The following is a 21,130-nucleotide window of genomic DNA, read 5'->3' as shown; positions in this document are numbered from 1 at the left end:
TCATTGATTTATTTATGGGGGAACCCCCACCTCACCTACCCACCCACCCACCCCAATCTCCTTTTGTTCACCTCCTTAGCTATCCCAAATCTGCTTACCGGTGCCTCTTTCACTTACCCATCCCTTCTCACTGTTTTTTCCCTTTATTTTTGTTTGATTTTGTTGTCTAGATGTTCTAAAACCTCCTATGCTCCAAAGGGTGTTTGGCCTAATTTTTTCACACTACACTCGTGAACAAATAGAAGTGATATTAGTACTGAGGCTTGAGATATTGAGATATGAGACTGTGATTGAGATATTTTTAAGTGTTTAGGTTGAGCGTTAGCGTTCAACTTGTTGTATACTTTTAAGTATATTTATACTCTGGGTTCAAGTGATTTCATTTGTTGGTTCCAGTGTCCTTAAGAAATCCTTGATTGCTAGTGGTCAGTTCTGCCTCTTTGTCCTGCCTTTTTCTCTTTGGGAGCAGCACAAAGTATTGTAGAATTACGCTATGTCCTTCTTATCTCTTCTAAAAGGGATTTTTTTCCTTTTTTTTTTTTTAGTATTTGCCTGTTTGTCTTACACTGTGGGTGTGTGTTCAGTCCCTCCTCCCCACCAGCTCCCTCTGTAAACCGAAACCAACAGTAGAGGGGGGCTTTTCCAGGGCTAACTCACCCTCGCTCTCTTTCTCTTGCTATTTTCAGTCTGTGTTGCAAGAAAAATCCAGTCATTAATTCACAACTCTAACAGCTCCAACTCAAGCAAACACGAGACCATTGCATTCCAAATGCTTGTTTTTTATTATGATCTATGCGAGTGGCATATATGCAAGTGGCATATATGCAAGTAAGGTATACTTGCCCTGTATGTTAAGATTTTTTGGGGATTTTTTTTAATTGCCAGCATCCTTGTAGATACTATTTTTAATATTCCAACATGCCTTGAATGTATTCTAATAGTTGCTCGCACCTCTCAGACTTGGATAGCCAGAATTTTCTGCATTGTACAGAAGCTTTGTAATATTACCATAGTGTCTCCCTCTTCCTTTCCCTTGTTTCTTTTTATGATTGTCAAATCCGTGAACAGGTGGAAACCTGTTTATACTTCAGCTTTGGGAATTACAAGTATCCAAACTAAGTTTGCCTTGCTTTCCTTCCTCTTTGCAGCTGCACATGGGCAAACAATCTGAGGAGCAGCAGAAGTTTGGGGAAAGGGTAAGTGCAAACAGCATTTTGATCAAATCAAAACAGACTTTATTCGGCTTGATAACACATTTAGTAATAATAAATAGATATGTATAAAGGAAATAAGTAATAAAAGGAGGGGAAGTACATGCACATTCTTGATTCATTCAGTACAGGTATATAGACCCCTACACCAATACTAAGTCAATATCCTTACAGTTTTTGCTTTTTTCTCTTTTGTATTTTCCATAAGATAAGAAATTCTAGGCGATCCAATAAAATTAGTGCAAAACTCCCATAGACTTCCTTACAGTCAATACTGAACATAAAAAGTTTGCTAAAATTCCATACATTTCAATTGAGGATAAAAGCTGTAAGCTAAAATACGCGTTGCGACACCGACGCAAATTAATCGACCTTAAGAGGCAGTAAAAAACGTTTTCTTTGTGAGTCATAACATTTGCAAAAAAGGACCACATGCATTGTGGATTTGGGGGCCCTCGCGTCGCAAGGACAAACTCTTAAAATTGTACTCCAGTCATTCATGGTCGGGAAAGTTACTAACTGATGGAAGATACCTAAACGGAGTCTAGTAAGAACAAATCGATGTCGGGGGTTTACCATGTTTACTAGGTAAGGCTGAATGGTATCCGTAGTCAAAATTAGTTGGTTAGACATTACGGTCGATTTTTTTATTTATTATTCCTCTTCCCATCTCTGTTCTTCCAAATGCTTCAATGACATGGCCCTCAGTTCTCTCCTGGATATTTTTTCCAGTAATTGTGGATTTAAGTAATAACCTTTGCAACCCATTTTTTTAAAAGAAGTCATGATATAGTTCAACCAGGGAACTCTGAGCGAGTATGTTAGCCTTGTGCAATCAGATAGAATGGCCTTGTTTAGTCCAGTATGTTCAGTGGTCCACACCTTGTGCCATAATAATAATGGCTGGATTTTTATCAAATCGATCATAGTGGACCCCAAGTTCTGCATGTCTAATATATGATGATGTGCTATTTGGTGTCATTAACAAATGTCTAAGGAAATCGTTTTCCACTGTCTGAATCGTGTTACAGTTAGTATACCCCCAAATACATGCTCCGATAGTGGCCGCCGGGATACACTTGGCCTTGTAGATCTTCACCATGTTTGTCGGGGTAATCCCCCCTATCTTTTTTAAAAAGATTTTTAAGGTTGCCGTTGTTTTAGAAAGCTGATCTTTTTTTTAACTTCACGCAGTGTGCCCAAGTGGCCTGTTTGTCAAACATTATGCCCAGATATGAAAGGGTAGGGGCTATCTTCACCTTATCCTCGTGGATAGTAAAATTATAGGGCTTACTTAGTTTCCTGCCGCAATTCATTATAAAAGTTTTTGAGCGGTTAACTGTAAGTCCCAGATCTGTCATATAATTTATGCAAGTAGTTAAAAGTTTCTGGAGGGCTAGCAGTGTCCTGGCCATGAGTACTGCATCATCTGCATAAAGAAGTGTAGGGAATGGGGCGATTACCTATTTGGGGAAGGTCTTTGCATTTACCTGTCAATTCTCTTTCTAGATTATTTATGTATAATGAGAATAGAAGTGGAGCAAGAACGCAACCTTGGCGCACCCCTCTGTGTATTCCAAAGGACCTGGTATATTCCCCTCTCATCCCGTACCTTACTCTTGCTCTACAGCCTGTGTACAAATCCCTTATAAAATGAACTATAGTTGGTTCGACTCCCATTCTTATTAGAATGTCCCATAGCTTCTCGTGCAGGACGCAGTCAAATGCTGACGATAAGTCTATAAAGGCCAGGTACAAGTTACCCTCTCTGATCTTCGTGTACTTCCCCACTAAGATGGTTAGATTCAGAGCCTGTTCTACAGTGCCTAGTCCTGTACGGAATCCGTACTGCACTGGGGATAAAATATTATTTTCTTCTGCTCATGTTTGGAGTCTATTTAAGATTATTCTCCCCACTAATTTAGCTGATGTGTCAAGGAGAGATATAGGCCTATAACAGGATGGGTTGAGGCAATCGCCTTTTTTGTATTTGGGTATAATAATAGAGTCGCGCCAGGTCGATGGGAGACCTTGTGAACAGAAAGCCCTCAATACCTGCGTCAATAAAGGGCCCCATAAAAGAATATTAGCTTTGTATAAGTCAATTGGGACACCATCAGGCCCCGGCGCTTTCCCAGCTTTGCTTATGTTTATGGCTTCCGCTACCTCCTCTAAAGTAAACTGAGGTGATACTTCTGGGTGTAGGACTCCCTGGGAGTCCGAGGCCATTAAAGGGTCCAGGCCTCTGTCATTGAATTGGCAGTATATCTTTGAGAAGTACGTAATCCAATCCTCCTCAGGGATTGCAATTTCCATTATGGGAGTATCACTGTTACCTAGAACAGGTGTATTTATTACTTTCCAGAAGAGGACATTATCTTTCATAAGACTGGCTCTGTGTAGGTTATCCCATAACTCCCCTCTCAAAGCAAGTTTCCTCTTTTGTAAGGCTATTTTGTATGCCTGTCTGCAGGTGCGTATTTCAATCGAGCATCTTGTAGGGGCACTTAGGGCTTTTTTAAGTCTTGTATGGGCTTTCGTGCAGTCATGGTCAAACCAGCCAGTTTCCTTTTTTTTTTTTCCCTGCCCCTCCCGTCCTAGTCAGAAGAGTTTCTTTCACGGCTTGAGTTATCTGTAGGAAAGCACTTATGCGTTTTCCTGGGGCTGTGTCTTCGCCAAGGCAATCAATGAACGCTTGCTTATGTTCACTTAATATGTATTTCAGTAATACCTGTGGATCAGTCCGAGACCATCTTAATATATAGCCATTACCCGGAGTTATTTCAATATCATTTGCTGTCGTCACCTTTCCAACTTTGGCCTCTAGGGCAGAAGTTAGTAACAGTACCAAGCTTTGAGGGAAGTGGTCACTTATTGCAATATCGTGAATTGTGTAATTAGTAAGATAATGTGCAAAATGAGTTGACATTAAGGTATAATCAATCACTGTATTAGCACCCCTTCCATTGAATGTTGGTTTAAACTGTAGCTCCTTTGAAAATAAATCATTTGCAAAAGACAAGTTGTATTTTTGGGCAACTAGGTTCATTGCATCTCCTTGGGTGGTATATGAGAAGTGCGGCCCTATGCCAATATCTTCAGTATACCAGCCACACACCCTTCCCGTGGATTCCTTACAAAGGTGTACTTAAAAATCACCCCCCCCATATGATGAGTCTTGCGTCTGTTGCTTGCACATATTCTCTCTAAATCCTCGCTCATCTCTGTTAAAAATTTGGGAGCGTCCCTTGGCAGTGCATTATTATAAAAGTTAATGAGTATTAAATGCGTATTCTGATCGAAATTAGACTCTCTAGCGTTTTGTTTTACATCCCGTGCAAATAGATGGCCTTGTAACATCTCATTTGTGTGGAACCGAAACGTTTTTGATTCTCAAGGAGAACTGAAAACTTGTGTACATTTACTCTCAGGTTTAGAGCAAATTTCTAATTTTTAGCAGTCTCAAAATATTCCTGTTATTCTCCCGGGGACCTGTGACAGCCAGTGCTTTCTAGGGAAACTCTCATTACACAGCTGTAGATTTCTACACGTGGAAGTACCAGAAAAAGAGCATTTGCATTTGAACATGCTTTTTTGTTTCTATCACTGGGGAAATTATTGTTTGTAACATGTATTGGGCGCGGGCATTGCAAGTTGTTTTTGTTAAGCGTTTTGGAGTTACACGGTACCCTGTGACTCCTTCCTTAATTGGCAATGTCCGGGGACACAGATTCCATTGTTAGATTTGTTTTTGTTTTCTCCCTCATCAAGTTTGGAGATCTACAGATGGGGCTCTGAGATAAGCACTTTTGCGTCCTTGCTTTTAATCCTCACTGTTGTTCCCTCCACTCCTGACTATGAGGAAGTCTATCAATGTTTTGGTTCTGACATTGTTTCCCTCTACTCTACTGGACTTTGGAGACCGCCTTGTATCCTTGGTCCTCATCCATCAGACGCCCCTTTGGGACCCCTTGCCCCTGATTTATCGTCTTTTAGGACTGAGAATGCCCATTTGTGGTAGGTGATGGGCCCGGGATCTGTCTTGGTGGTAGCAAAGGATAATTTTGCACAAAAATGCAACCTGGCAGGGACACTTAGCATCGTTGTGCTCTAGGAAAGGCAAAGGTTGCTCATGCTATGAAGGTCACCCCAGGTGTATTTAGTGTGGCAACCAGGACAAATATGAATGAGGGTTGGTCCATCACCTACCTCACTTGGGGAAGCGGCCAGAAAATCTCCTAATATCTTCATCTTCAGGGAAGCAGACCCCTCAGGGCTGATGAGGAATATCATCTTGAATGTCCCTGCATTCCTGTTCACCAGCCGAGCCCAGTAGTCATCTTCTCTGGTGTATCCACTGCAAAGCTGGAGGACAGGAGGCACACCTCCATTTCAGTGGAGTCAATGCCAGCAACTAAGACCGTGCCCAGGACATTGAGTGTAGCTGACTATGGCCAACACCCAGAGACACAGCAGGTCTCAAGAATTCTCACTTGGAGCTAGAGCACTACTCTCAAGGCTTCCTGAGGCCCTCCTCCGCCATTTGGTCACCACACAGCAAAGGCAACAGAGCCGAAACAGGATCCAGCCAACACAGTGGATTGCCTGTTGGTGCCAAAAAAAGGTTGACACCTGTTTAGGTCGAAGTCATCAGCTACCCCTGCACCTTCTTTGGTGACGGAGAAAGCGGTCGCGTTGAGAACTCCCTCTGTGGCCAATTTTGACAGGCTGTAGTGGACAGTTCTTGAGAAACTCCAAGAACACTAGAGGCAACCAATGAGGGTTTCTATTTTATGACATCCCGATGTAATAGTGTGTTGGTTATATCCCCGCTTGAGTTTGTGCCACTGCCCAGTAGCCTCTCCACACACTGAGTTTCCCTCGGGAAGTGGGACATACTCAAGCAGGTTTGTGACCAACATACTCTTACTTCAGGGATGCCCATCGGATTTCATGTAAATGACAATAGGAATGATCACCGACATCATAACTTCCCTCCTTCAACAGATGCGAGTTAGATCAACTTCACTTTTTATTTTTCCGGCAGTATATGTTTATAGCAAAGAAGGTGATTACACTCCTGAGGAATGCTGATTACACCTCGATAAAGGGTAGAAAGGGCAGAAACATGTTGCCCTCTGCTATTGGATTGAAGTATACTTTTTTTTTTTTTTTTTAATGTCACCACTGGGGGATTTAATAAAACAGATATTTCCACCCAGTAGGTGTTTTTAACCTTCACACTATTTTTGTTTCTCCTCTGCACATAGTCTTTATTTCGGAGAGCCCATATGAGGGGTGTTAGAAATGGGGTCTCTAGTTGTCAGTGGTTTACACCCTGTCCAAGTAGGGGCCCTCACACTAGTCAGGGTAAGGGAGTCACACACCTAAGATAACTCCTGCTCAGTCCCTTGGTAGCTTGGCTCAAGCAGTCAGGCGTATCTCAGAGGCAATATGTGAAGTATTTGCACACACATACAGAGTAACCCAGTGAAAACACTATAAAAGGATTCCACATCAGTTTAGAAACATAGCCAATATTTATCTGAGTACGACAAGTCCCAAAAAAAAATCCAACATACACAAGTCGAGATATCACTTTTAAATGATTAAGAAAGTTTAGTCCATAGAAATCAATGGATGTATCTCCTAAGCACAAAGTACCTGGAATGATCAAAAACAAAGACAATGCAGGCCACATGGGAGGTGAGGCGCTGGAAAAGCACAACCATGTGTTGGTTCCTTACTGCGCAGGGGAAGCAGTGCGTCAATTCTCACAGGTGAGAGAATGCGTCGGTTCCTTAGTGGCAGGGGAGGTGATATGTTAATTTCTGGATGCCCAGCCTCGGTTCCTTACTGCAGTATGTGATTGATGTGAAATTGGTGCCCAAGGATGATGCGTGGAAAATCCAGACACTCTGTGTTGTTAAACTGCAGTGAAACAGGCACTGTGGTGATTTTGCAGCTGTGACATGGGCGCTGCGTCAATTTGTCAGCCACGAAATGTGCTGCGTCAGTTCTTCTAATGCGGTGCATTAATGGATGGATCTTCTCATTCAGATCACCAGCTCTCACTTTCATGGGCCCAGGGACTGGAGCTGGCGCCACTTGGTAAGTCCGGACGGAGCAAGAGTGCCCAGGTGCAGACATTTGAAATCTTTAATGGCCCTGAGACGTCTTAACAGGAGACAAGCTCAGTTCAAGGCCTTGGAAAACCTTGGAAAGCAGAATGTAGAAAGCATAGTCCAGTCCTTTTACTCCCAGAGCCGAAGCAGCAGGCCAGCACAACAAAGCAAGAGGCAGAGTGGCAGTCCCTCTTACAGCATCCAGCTCTTCTTCCTGGCAGAATGTCCTCAGTCCAGAAGTGTTTTGACTAAGTGGTGTCGAAGGTCTAGTACTTATACCCATTTTTGTCTTTGAGTTGGCAAACTTTGTAGTGCACAAGACCCTGCCTTTCCTTGCCCTGGTCCCAGGCACACTCCAGGGTGTAGGAGACTGCTTTGTGTGAGAACAGGCACAACCCTATTCAGGTGCAAGTGTCAGCTCCTCCCAACACTCTAGCTCAGGAAAACCCATCAGGAAATGCAGGGCACACCTCAGCTCCCTTTGTGTGACTGTCTAGAGTGAATTCACAAACAGCTGAACTGTCATCCTGACCTAGACGTGTATTCCACTGACAACAGGCAGAGCCAGCCCAGAATGGTTACGCAAGAAAATGTCCACTTTCCAAAAGTGGCATTTTCAAACATACAAATAATAAACTAACTTCACTAAAAGAAAGCTGTATTTTTAAGTTGTGAGTTCAGAGACTGGCCCCAAACTCCATGTCTCTATCTGCTCCCAATGGGAAATTATACCTAAAAGCTATTTCAAGGCAATCCCCAGATTACCCTATGGGAGAGATAGCCCTTGCAATAGAGAAAACCGAATTAAGCAGTATTTCACTATCAGGACATGTAAAACAAACCGGTACATGGGCTACCTTTTTAAATACACTTCACCCTGCCCATGGGGTTGACTTAGTCCTACTTTAGGGATGACATACATGTAGGAAAAGTGAAGGTGTGGGTCTGGCAAGTGGGTGCACTTGTCAGGTCGAAATGGCAGTTTACAACTGCCCACACATACTCTGCAGTGGCAGGTCTGAGAGATGTTTACAGGGCTATTCAGGTCGGTGACAATCTGTGCTGCAGGTCCGCTAGTACCATTAGATTTACAGGCCCTGGGCACACATGGTGCACTAGACTAGTGACTTACTAGTAATTCAGAAATGCCCTGCATGGATAAACCAATCACCAATAGAATTTAGACAGAGATCATATGCACTTTAGCACTGGTTAGCAGTGGTAAATTTTCCAGAGTCCTAAATCCATCAAAAAAGGTCAGAAAAAATAGGAGGAAGAAGGCAAAAAGTTCATGGATAACCCTGCAAAAAAGACAATTTTCCACAAGTGGGTGAGCAGTACAGCCATCAAAATATCCTCCCTAAGCTCCCAAAACATTTTACAGCTTGGTAGTAGCTTGCACTCTAGAACCCATGTGGGCAGATGCCTGGAGGGGCCCAGTGATGAAGCATGCCACCCATTGGGTGGATGAGAACGTTTGTCCTCCAACTATTTTAGTTCCCATCCTAGAGTACTAGCTCTGTGTTTGTCCTACATGAGTGACAGTCAGTTCTTTGGTGTGTAATAATATTGAAATGAGGACTTAATTGACTGCCCTGATCTCTCCTGATCCTTTTCTGTTAGATTATTAAAGACCTGCTAACCAGCCTATGCCCTTTTGCCTCCTGCCACCTCCACCACCACCTTTACTCTGTACACTAAATCGTATGCCCACTACCCCCACCCACATCTCCACTAGATTCACTTCAGGGGCACCATACTCAGATTTGGAGCATGGGAGACAATATAGCCCATCACAGGAATATGATGGCTAATGACATTCAATGGAGATAAATGTTTTTGGACCACTGGTTAATGGCATCCTAGAAAAAAAGAAAAAAATATATGGAAAACAGGATGTCAGTGTGTGCCCCTACAGACCCCATACACTACAGGATAATTTGGAAAGCAGCAGTACAGGATAGGGGGAGGGGTTAATCCAAAACCACCTCTACTGACCAGCCTAAAGCCTATCAGCCTATCGGTGGCAGCAGCACACTTACCATAATAAGGCAGTAGGGAATATATGCAAGGGTCCTTCAGGGTAAAAAAATCCACCAATGGCACTGGGTAGACCTGTACATCTAGGCACAGACTTGCCCTGCATACACCCCACGATCATACAACACCTATCAATTGCAGTCTAAAAGATTTTCTTCCACTGTTGAAGAAAAACTCCTCAGATAGATGGGTCCCAACAATAGTAGAAGACTGGTATTACTTGGAACTCCACTCAGCCACATCAGACTTACTCCACGCTCACAGAATCGTATACTGGACCACCTTCAACTTCTTCATGAAGGGGTTCAGTTGCTTCTTTTCAAAAGAGTCATAGTGGGTGCCTCCACAATGTCAAGGCACAGAGGTGTACTTTCTCTATTTGTTATTTCCGAAAGACGGATCGCTCAAGCCAGTCATCGATCCCGGGCCTCTGAACAGGCGACATTTTCAGATGTTTCCAGCTGCTCTGGCAAGTCGACTTCTTGCTTGCCCTGGATCTAAAGGATTCATATCTCCACATCCCAATTCATACAGTTTATCACCTCCTTTCATTCTTCATAAATGGACAACACTACCAATGCAGGATACTACTACTCAGGATTACTGTTTTCTAGTCTTGCTATGATATGTTCTAATCTGCACTTCTAGTGAGAAACTGGATGTTCCAGAACGTCATTTAAGTGGACAGTTTGCAAGGGGTTGGATAAGTATGACAATTATCTTGATTAAACCTGTCTTGCAACTTTTAAGGATTTGAGCACTTCTTAAAAGTTACCATAGCTCCAAGAATATTCACAAAGTCTAGCGGTCATAGCTGCCCACATCAGAAGCGCAGCCATACATGTCTTCCCCTGTCTAGATGATTGGCTAATCAAGAGCTCAAGCAAAGAGAGACACTCAGGAGGCCATCTCTGTGACACACAACCTGAGGTTTGCAATAAAACACCAAGAAGTTGCATCTACAGACCCAACACATTCAACTTTTCTTTGGGTCAATTCTCTGTGCCTTCACAGGCTGGGCATATCCCAACCAACAAATGGTGTTGACTTTTCAGAAGCTTCTGTCTCTTTTTTTTTCAGCCTGAATGTTGACTTCAGTGGAAACAATTGTGCCTTTAGGTATGATGGCATCCTGCATTGCTTTTATTTCCCATGACAGAATATACATGTTCCAGTTTCAGGAGTGTCTCTTAGCACAATAATCAAAAGAAGAGTGTCTTCTACAAGATCTAGTTTTGTACTCGTCACGATCTTCTGTGGTGGAAGGCTCCCTAGTTGGTTGGAGAGCACATGGTTTCAACTTGGTAGTCCAGGGACTTCGGTCAGATGGGTAGCAGGAGTACCACATCAACTACTTGAATCTCTTAGCTATTCAACTAGCCTTCAAATCCTTCTTTCACAACATTTAAGGCACGCTGATACTCATAAACACAGACAATATGACTGTCACGCACTATCTCCAGAAACAAGGCAGCACCCATTCACAACAACAATTATCAGCACTAGTGCAAATGATTTGGCATTGGACAATTCATTGTTACTGGAGTAACTACCTGGAGTGGACAATTACTTTTCATTCATGCTTCTCAGGACACATCAACAAGTTCACAAGCTGGAGTTTTACCCAAAAGTCCTATTCCTCTACTTGCAACCTTAGGGGGTTCCGCAGGTAGACCTCTTTCCACTCATGAAAATGCAAAATGTCAAAACTTCTCCTCCAGGTTCCCACACTGAAAGTCCATGGGCAAAGCTGTGTGAGGTATCTGGTCAGGGATATCTAGCTATGCATTTTCTCCTTTGCCGCTCCTTCCGTATGTGTTTAGGAAGCCGCTACAAATGCCACTCATCCTTAACCTAGTAGCTAACACGTGGGCCAGACAACCATGGTTCTCAACACTCCTTGACATGTCTGTTGTTCCTCACAAGAGGCTTCCCGACCTACCCAACCCTCTCATCCAGGAACATGGCAGGATCAGGCACCAGGACCCCAGGCAACTCAATCTAGCAATTATGCACCAGTGCCGTTAGATTTAGGTTTCTTAAGGCTGCCATAGAAATGTACGGACATTCTTGAGGAATGTCGGAGATCCACTGCTAGAGCTTGCTATGCTGCAGCAAAGTGTAAACGATTTGTCCACTTTTGCACTTCTAAGAACCTTGACCCCATTAAACTAGCGTTTCCAGATATTGTGTGTTATTTACTCCACCTACAAAAATCAGGGTTAGCGTGCATTTCTACACATCTATATCTTGCGGTATTGCCGCCTACATACTGACTAGGGAACATTCATCTCTATTCAGAATTTCAGGAATTAAGCCCTTTGTTGAAGACCTTGAAAGGCTTATTCCACAAAGAGTCTTACCTGTCCCCCCTCTTTAGCATAGTTCTCAGTCATGCGTCACCCATTTGAGCCAATTAATTTCTGCAATATGCAATTCCTCTCACGGAAAGTAGCTTTTCTCACAGCTTTTATCTCACTGATAACCTTTCCTTCAAGTTCATGTAGATAGGGATGTACTCCAGGCCGACCCTAAATTTCTCCCAAAAGTGACCTTTCCCTTTCACATCAACCAAGCAATTTAGCTACCAGCCTTTTTCCTTCAACCAAGTAGCAGATAGGGCCCTTCATACACTGGATTTCAAAAGGGCTCTTATTTACTACATTGATATAACTGAATCTTTTTGCAGAATTCACTAACTCTTTGTTGCTTTGCAAAATTGCACAACGGATGCACAATATCAAAAGATGGCATAGCTTGATGGATAGCTGAGTGTATCCAAACATGCTACTTTAAAGCTAAAAGGGTATTCCCTTCTCCCTCTACACCATGCTCTACTTAGAAGAAAGGGGCAACCACGGCTTTCTTTGGAAAGGTCCCCACAGCCGAACTTTGTAAAGTAGCTACATGCTCAACTCCACACACTTTTACTAAGCACTACTGTGTGGATGTTCTTGCCCGTCAACGGGCTAGAGTTGGTCAGACCGCTTTAAGTATTTTGTTTCAGACATTTAAGCCATCATTTAGGGGAGAACCACTTTACAGTTCATGCAGAACATGTGTATCTGCAACCACTCATGCGGTTAGCGAAATATGTTACTTACCTTGTAAGAAACTGTTTGTAGCTTATAGTGCTGCAGATTCACATGCCTTCCTTTTCTGAGCAAATTGGTGCACCTGTCTCCAACATTAATAGTTGTTCCTATTATAAACAATTTGCATGGCCACGAGGTTTTACACTAACACTCCACACTAACCGTGTGTTGCAAAAACAGTCCAGTACTGGAGAATGGGTTTGATGCCCATGAGCATTTTCAGTTAAGTGAGGAGTTATATGCTTCCTTTTTACTCAAAAAGACCTTTGAACAAAAACAGCTTGCAGGTTCAGAGCCCAGCACTTGATGGCAGGAGTATGTGGAGATCTGCATGCTGCGAGCAAATGATTACAGGGTAAGTAACATAGTCTTTTCACTGTGGAGAAACCCCATCAGGTACACAACCAATTTTGAGAGGGTTTTATCCTAATTCCTAGAGCTTCTGATTACATCTTGGGACAAAACATGCCTTTCAAAGGTTTTTAAATGCCTATCTACTTTTCATGATCACCCTGCTTTACTTCTAAAATGTACATGTGGATAAATGAGTCTATAGTGTAAATTCCAATTGGCTGGATAACAAATGAGTGTTTGTGAATCAGCACTGCTGTATGATGCCCTGAGATTGCCTTTTCATCCACCTTTTTTAATGTGGTACTTTTAGGCTGATTAAATCTTTTAAAATTAATCAACACAACATCGCTCCCATAATGAAGGTGAAATGAAACTCATTTTTTTACACAAGGTGTCCTGTCAACATGGTAACTGCCATTACTATATATGTCTTCTTATCGGAGGTGTTGAAGTTCAGGATTGTTCAGGACAGAGTTGAATGTCAGATCAAATTGGTGCTGTGTGCTCTCACAGAAAGCCAAATGCAAAAGTGATGGAAGGAATGCTGAACAATGTCAAAACATTCACCCCCAATACAGAGATCTGGGCCTAAATCCTTTGTATTTTTTGCTACCCATGCCATTGCAGTTTGTACCCAACCATAATAAAATCAGTGTTGACCCTGCTCCCCATGGGAACAGTCCAGCCTGAACTGCCAAGCCAGGTCCTCCCTGGACTGGAAACAAGCATCCAGGGACTGGTTTCAGAGTATCACCCTTCATCAGCCAGGCTAGCTTGACTCCAGTGGGATGGGGAGCAAAGGACCCACGTCTGCGCATACCCTTCCCACTTGGCGACAGATGTAAAAACAACAAGTGATGAATGAAATGCTGAACAATGTCAAACATGCACCCCCAGAGATCTGGGCCTAAATCCATTTTTATTTTGCTATCCGTGCCATTCCAATTTGGACCCAGCCATATGCAAATCAGTCTTGACCCTGCTTCCCATGGGAATAGTCCAGCCTGCACTGCCAAGCCAGAAAGCCAAGCATTGACATTTTTAAACTTTTGGATTTGTTGCTGCTGCATTTATCATGATACTTGGGTGTTGAGATGAGATAGTCGCACATGTTCTATCAAAATAGTAATTGACTTTTTTTTTTTTCAGGTTGCCTATTTTCAAAGTGCTCTGGATAAACTAAACGAAGCCATCAAGCAGGCAAAGGTAATATTCACTTCCCAGTTTTGTTATCTTACTGTAGTTTTTTGGATAACATCTATACTATCCAGCCCATGGTTTATTTTTTATTTATTTCATTTAAAGTTCCCAAAAGATAAAGGAAAAAGAAACAAAAACAGATAATTCCACCAGTATTCAGAAGTACATACAAGGGGTGCCAAATACATTATTCATATATTACAATTTAGAGACACCACCTGTGTGGTATTGCAGCGATAATGCTAGGGGACTAGTTTTTAGAAACATAAAGCATTTATCCTCTTGCCTTGTGGTTACACTGTGTGTTACTTTAATATTTTCCTTTGCATACCGTAAGAGATCGAAGTACACAGCCATCTATGTTCAAATCATATTTTCAGTACCGGAAGCTCAAGCACCCAGATATGACCGTAATGATGCCCTTATGTCTCTTGGTTTCAGTTTAGCAGGTATAAGTATACTCTGATTATGTTACAGTATGTCAGATCTTTAAACCAGACTGCAATTGTTGAAAGGGGCCCCCCTCCCTCAGCGCCTGGCCACACGTCTTTTCGTCAGGAGCAGCACCAGCGCAGTAGCCAGAGTATCTTTCACATAACCAAAAAGAGCTGCAATGGGATTTGGAGCCCATGCAGTTATGAAAACCATGGCTTATAGTAAAAGAAAGACGAATGAGGCAACAATGAGGATGCACGGGGTAGATGGTAGTGATTAAGGTAATGTTATGAATTGTCAAATATCAAGTTGAAGTAAAAAAAGATCCAGAATTAAAAATACACCATTCTATTCAGTCAAGCTGTGTGGCAAATTTAAAGGGATACTTTAAATAGCTGTACTGAAGCATTGTTAGGAAATGGAAACATTAATTGAAGTATTTTTTTCAAGTAAAGAAAATAGACATTTCTCCTGATCTCCAGACGTTTATGCAATTTGAATGTTTATCTTGAGAAACCTTTAGCAGTGAACTTCGGACTCTGAAATGATTTAGAGATTAAAGTAAGGGGCCCCATTGGAAAACTTCTTTGTCATGCATAGGCATTCAGATAGCTACTATGTGTGGTATCCTAGGCCACTTTAGATACAGATTTCATTTTTGAAAAAGATTAAATACATTTTGACTCTGTAAAATATCTGGTCTTTGAATTTGTGGCTATAGATGCACATGCTCTGCATACTCCTGCCATCTAGTGTTGGGCTTGGACTGTTGCAACTTGTTTTTGATGAAAGAAGTCTTTTGGATCATAAGATTGTTTTTCTCTGCCATTGGTTTTGGACGTGTATAAGGATTGCTCCCAATATGTTTGTTGCCCATCAGGGCTCTGGTGCCTGTTGTCTTCCTTTCTGTCACTGAGAAGACTTTTAGACACCTTTCAGTACATTCAACATCTACATCTCTTATTGAGTTCATGTTTGTCGAATAACAGGTCCACTTGGCCCTCTCCTCCAGACCGACCTCTGAGAATGCAGATGCGCATGAAGTAATGTAATGGTCACCCTCTAGCAGATCAGTGCCATTCCAACAATACCAGAGCTGAGCACCACGGCTTCTGTAACTTGTGCCTCTTCCCCAAGCAGGGTGAGAGCCAGTTGTACTCTTGCTTGGCCATCAGAAGCAAGAAAACCCTTTATCACAGACGAGACAGGTGGTGGGTGCACAGCCGAATATATAGGTCCTCCTCTGAGACACAAAACATCTGCTGAGGTGAGACCGGCTCAGTGCCAAAGAAGAGGAATTGAGTGAACCATCTGACCTTCTGGTCTGCCAACCCCGTCCTGAGATCATCTCCTCTGACACCTTAGAGCCCAAGAAGGAGTCAGGTCTCCGAAAGGAAGAGGTGCCCGAGGATAGTCCATCTACCTCTGTTAACCCCAGATCTTGCCAAAAAACCACGCCAAGAGGCGTGAGTACAGTCAACACCCAAACTTCTTTTAAACTTCATAAGCATTTGCATGTCCAAGCCGAGCACTGCCCCTCCAGGGGACGGATATCGACCCCTGCGCTTAAGCCTCCACCGCTTTCAGGTATGCCACCGCCTTCAATCCCTTTTCTTTCTTGTGAGTTCTGTTCCATTGTGTATTGTTGTATTTCAGACCACCAGTTGCCACACCTTGTCAAGAGTGTCTATTTGATTACCAGTGTAAAAGGAGAAGAGTTGCACTGATGCAACTACTGGGTCTGACACAGTCAACCCCCATAAGTTGTACAGTGTTACCATTGCAGTCCCATTGAAAAAACGAACCTGTTCAGATTTTGTTTAATCAGCTATAGATACAGATGTCTCTTTGGTCGGTGTACTGACAAGGAACAGTTGACGGCCCATGGGGAAAAAACAACCAGAGATGTCCACATCCTGGAACTGCAGACAGTTCATCTAGCTCTGCGGTCCTGTCCTCAATAACGTCAGGACTCATCTTTTGCATGCTGTAATGCAAGAACTAAACATAGTAGGAAAGACGAAATGAAAGATGCTTAAATAAAACTGTGTGGCTTTATTTTGGTAGACTCTCCAGATAACAATTTCCCTGCAGATCTTTCCGAACAGCAACGCAAACCGGCTAAGCAGACATCACTTTCAGCACTCACTTGTGCTCTTTAATGTCTCAAAATTTACAAATACATCTTCTCTTTTGAGTGGGGGGACTGGGGGTCACACAATACTTATCTTTTTGTAACTGTAAAAACATTTTTAAATGGCAAGGCTTTGCATCGAGATGTGAAGTTCTATTCTCTTGAGAAATGTCCTTTTGATAGATTAATCAAGTGCAGAGCTGTACACATTTCTACCAACTTTGTTGCTAGCAAATATGATCTGTTCAACTAAGGCACAACAAGACTGTGATGCTCTTCATTGCTTCAGCTGGTCACACGAGTGGTGGGCTTTCATACATGGCTGGACTGCCATCTGTTTGTTCTGATAAGTTCCTACACTACAATTTTCCATTGCTGAGCTTGACCACTTAGCTTCTAAAAATAGCTTAAAATGCCTTTTCTTGAGAACATTGTGTCTTAAAGTGGAAGAGGATCTGCATGTATTGTCTTAAGGAGCAGATAGATATGAAAAAAACAATAAGCGTTGTAGTGGCTTCTCTGCCCAATTTGACAAAATCTGGCCTTCAGTGTACACCTGTAAAAGTGCAGTTGGATGCTGTTACTTTGGTTCACATATTTTTTCAGACCTCTCTTTTTTTCACTATCTCTGTGAGTGAAGATTTCCTGGATTGCTTTAAGGTGGTCTTGGTATGATTAATATGTTAAATCGAAAAAATACTTGGCTGCTGTGCTTAAACACTGGCATGTAGGAGCAAATGGGGAAGCTGTGCTGTGCAAAGTCTGAAAAACCTATAAACATCTAATTAAAACCAAAAAAGGAACTATTGCCACAGTGCATACAAACAGTAGTTGGTGGGAAAAACGCCAGAGAATTTTGGGAAATCATAAAATTGAGGCAGCAAGGTTATGGCCAAAAACCTGGAAGCAAATGTACGTCTAGGAAGATGGGTACAGCACTTCTCTACATGTTACCAATAAAACTAGTGAACTCACTTCTGGGAACCCGGATGTTTCAGAGGAGTTGAAGGGTAGGCACAAGCAAAATCTGGGAGCACTGTAGCAAATGTCTCTGAGGAAGAATTTCAGGAAAGAGAGGTAGCTGGAGCTGTTATGGCCCAAAAATCACAAAGCCCCAGGCCCAGACAGAATCCCATTAAGTTGTTTAAGAACAACTCAAGATATGTGGCTAAATGAACTAACAGCTGGATTTAATGCAGTCTGATCCAAATAAAGAGTTCCTGACGCATTGAGCTCCATCATTGTGCCAACTCATAAAAAAGGGAGGCGAGATGATCCAGCAAACTGTTGCCCCATCTTGCTCCTGGATGGTGCGAGGGCAAATCTTTGGGAAATTGCTCCTTCAGCATCTGGAGTACTGGATAGATGAGAAACATATTATATTTCATTTACAAGCAGGATTCCGCAAAGTAAAATAGATAAGGTGAGGAGGCTGTACTTCATATGCCTAATTTATGGGGTCCTGCGAAGGTCTGCGATTATATATGATTTTTATTGATTTAAAGACTGCTTTTGACTGTTGATAGACCTACATTTTGGAAAAAGGTGCTTTACCAGCCAAATGCCTGACATTAATAATGGATTTTCACAATGGTAATAAAGAAAGAGTAAAGTACCAGACCAAAGGGAGACTGTACAAATGTATTTGAAATAAATGTATTCTTATTTTATATTAACTCTTTAGATGCAGTACTAGAATCCTGTGGTAAGGATGTTCCCAAAATCAGCCTTCGTCCGGTGCTTTTATATGCAGACGATGCAGTTCTTATAGCCCAAACAGCTAATGGTCTGCAGAGTCCTTTAATTGATTTTAATGCTTTTATGATGAAATAAAATTTGAAGGTTAACTGCTGAAAATCATTTATTTTGACCTTTAGCCCTAAAAATACCAGATATATAAGCTTTTTTATTTGGGAGACCCCTATTGCTACTTTGACCTGGGAAAGGCTGATTAGTCGGAGAGCACAGAAGATAGCAGTATCTTGTGAATCTAGTTAGTTGTACTAAAAAGTTAAACCATAAGCTTCTTAGTTGTTAGTGTTATATAAGAGCATGTGCCTTTCAGTTGGGGCTTATGGCACAGGTGTATAGAGATTTGCTGCGCTTAGTGACTTGCAAGTGATTGAAAACAAATTTTTGTGTAGACTCTCAGCTATCCCCAAAACAACGGCAAGTTTTATTTGACTCCCAGAGCTTGCGTAGGCTTCTTGGAGGACTAAGTTACAATGGGTCCTTTATTACTGTGGTTGAAATTATAGGGTGCTCCCGAGACTAGTTTTTCCAGAGACTAACCGTTCCTTGGTTAGCATACATCAAGAACACCTTATGATCTGGGTTTAAACTTTCTATTCCACTCCCCAGGATGTATTGGCCCCCAATCCAAGGATCTGGTTAAACAAAGATTTAGGTCACTTGATATGGCCTCAGTTCTCATCTTATCTCACATGGATTGCGATTCCTGAATATAGTTTTTTTTTTTTTTTTTTTACCTGGTTAAGATTAAACACTTCATTTTCTGGTTGTATTTCCCTTGACAGGTGCTTGGTTTTCCTCTCTCCCAGGTTGCCATGTACTGCTCCTTCTACTCAATCCACAATACAGTGTATGCTCTTTTGCAGTTTGTACCACACTTTAAGATCTCATTCGTTTTACGCCCTATGTTAAACTGTATACACTTTATTTCACCCCAAGAAGGGTTGCTCTTTTTACAGTGTCTAGCTTCTCCCATAACCTGTTTTGCTGTGCTCAATTACATTTTGGCAGCTGTAAAACTAAGAAGGAAATACGCCAAAGAAGTTGTTGAATCACAGCTCATTTCAAATGTATCTTTCTTCAATCAGTATGATAAGATCACCTGCTGGTTTTCAAAATTTTTATATACTGCTTTTTATATTGAATGTATATAATGGATTATTATGCTTATGAGCGATAAGAAATATATTTTATTTTTTGTGCTTTTATGGTCGAGTTTTTGAACGAATAAAGATGGTTGACTAACTGACTGAATTCTAAATACATACTAGAGTAGGACAAGGATGTGTTCTTGCTCCAGCCTATTCAACATCCATATAAATTGAATATGTCAGTTCCTCATTGATCCTAACCTTGATGTGTCAAAGATAGAGGACAATTGTATACTAATTCTACTTTTCACAGATGATACGGTTTTACCTCAATGCTTTGTTTACTATCTGTCCTCCGGCACTTCTGACGTAATAAGAAATTAGCCATCAATACAGCAAAAACAGGTTTGAGTATCAATCCTAAGGTAAAGCTTACCTCCACTTTCAAAATATATGGGAAACCACTTGAACGAGTAAGTTTCTATGATTATTTGGGTATCCATTTAGTGATAACCTTAACTGAGCAGAACAATTAGGAAAAGTAAAGTGACCCTAAGTTAACATAGAGGTGCGGTTTTAAGCTTTCTAAATAAGTCTGGCAATCGTTTAAGCTGGCACTATCCTCCTATAAATAAAAAAAAATGGCAGCTAGTATGTGTGGTGCAGAAATATGGGGCTACAGGAAGTCGGCCTTGCAAAGTGTGAAAAACTCAGTTTTGCAACTACTGCTCCATACAGGCCTAGGAACGCCATTGGCAGGCTTTGAGATTAGAACTGGGCATGACTAAACTAGAAGACCGCATAGGCTCTACTTTGCTCCTGGGTTTGTGTGTGGACAAACCCTACTTTGACAGTGTTCCAGAAAGCCTAAGCTTTGCGAGGAAGTTGGAAATAGGCCTCTCTACCATGTGTGAGCACATGAACAACACTCTTACCAAAATTGGGTATGAACATCTATGGCGGACACTTGGGCATATGAATAAGGATGTCCTACTAAGGGTAAAAAAATAATTTTGGGGCCAGGTGAACCTAGAGGACATGGCTGGGAAAACATCGCTGCAATATTTATCTGAATCATAAACTAGAGCCCGGTTTTCAGCCTTAGATCAAAATGATATTTCCTGCAGTAAAAAGATTTGTATGCATGCAATTCAGACTTGGTACTCTGCAGGTATTGTCGCTCACTACAAAATGGTTGAAGACTGCAGACAACATTTCAGGCACCTGTAACTGTGCCCTTGGAGGCCCAGAGACAATAGCTCACTTCATGCTTTTGTGTACAATACTTTGCAGCATAGAAGGTACTTGTTACATCCCTTTTATTAATATAACACATAGCACTACAAGGAATCCCTCAACCTTTGCTATAGGACAGACTCAAGAGAAATATACTTTGCTGTAGCAGCATACATTTGCTCAGCATGGAAAGTAACAAGATCACATCTGAGACCTTTTTTCCCCTACAGTGGCTTCTTTGTAAAGTACGAATGTCAAAGTTTAAATATGAGTAATTTATTTAATGGTATTGTGTTTCATCCATTGTGGGGTCATACCATGACCTTGGGTTTTTAAAGAAAGATTGCCTTACTAGATGCTTTGACTTGTACTTGTAAAATTGCTTTGGACGCAGTATTGAATGGAGTTTATGTATTTGCATTGTGACAACAGTTAAAATGATTTTCACTTTATAAAC

At 41.8% G+C, this 21,130-nt stretch overlaps 1 protein-coding gene across 3 annotated transcripts in view; it reads left to right on the top strand.

Annotated features, from left to right (window-relative positions):
* PTPN23 (protein tyrosine phosphatase non-receptor type 23) overlaps nucleotides 1-21,130 on the top strand; it is a 582,812-nt gene that overhangs the window by 183,717 nt on the left and 377,965 nt on the right. For all 3 annotated transcript variants that reach the window (XM_069210890.1, XM_069210891.1, XM_069210892.1), the window contains 2 exons: nucleotides 1,149-1,196; nucleotides 13,975-14,031. In XM_069210890.1, the coding sequence (XP_069066991.1) occupies nucleotides 1,149-1,196; nucleotides 13,975-14,031 (105 nt within the window). The remainder of the gene's footprint in view (nucleotides 1-1,148; nucleotides 1,197-13,974; nucleotides 14,032-21,130) is intronic.

Source organism: Pleurodeles waltl, chromosome 10, assembly GCF_031143425.1.
Source record: "Pleurodeles waltl isolate 20211129_DDA chromosome 10, aPleWal1.hap1.20221129, whole genome shotgun sequence".
Lineage (NCBI taxonomy): Eukaryota > Metazoa > Chordata > Amphibia > Caudata > Salamandridae > Pleurodeles > Pleurodeles waltl.
This window is presented reverse-complemented; position numbering and strand designations above follow the sequence as displayed.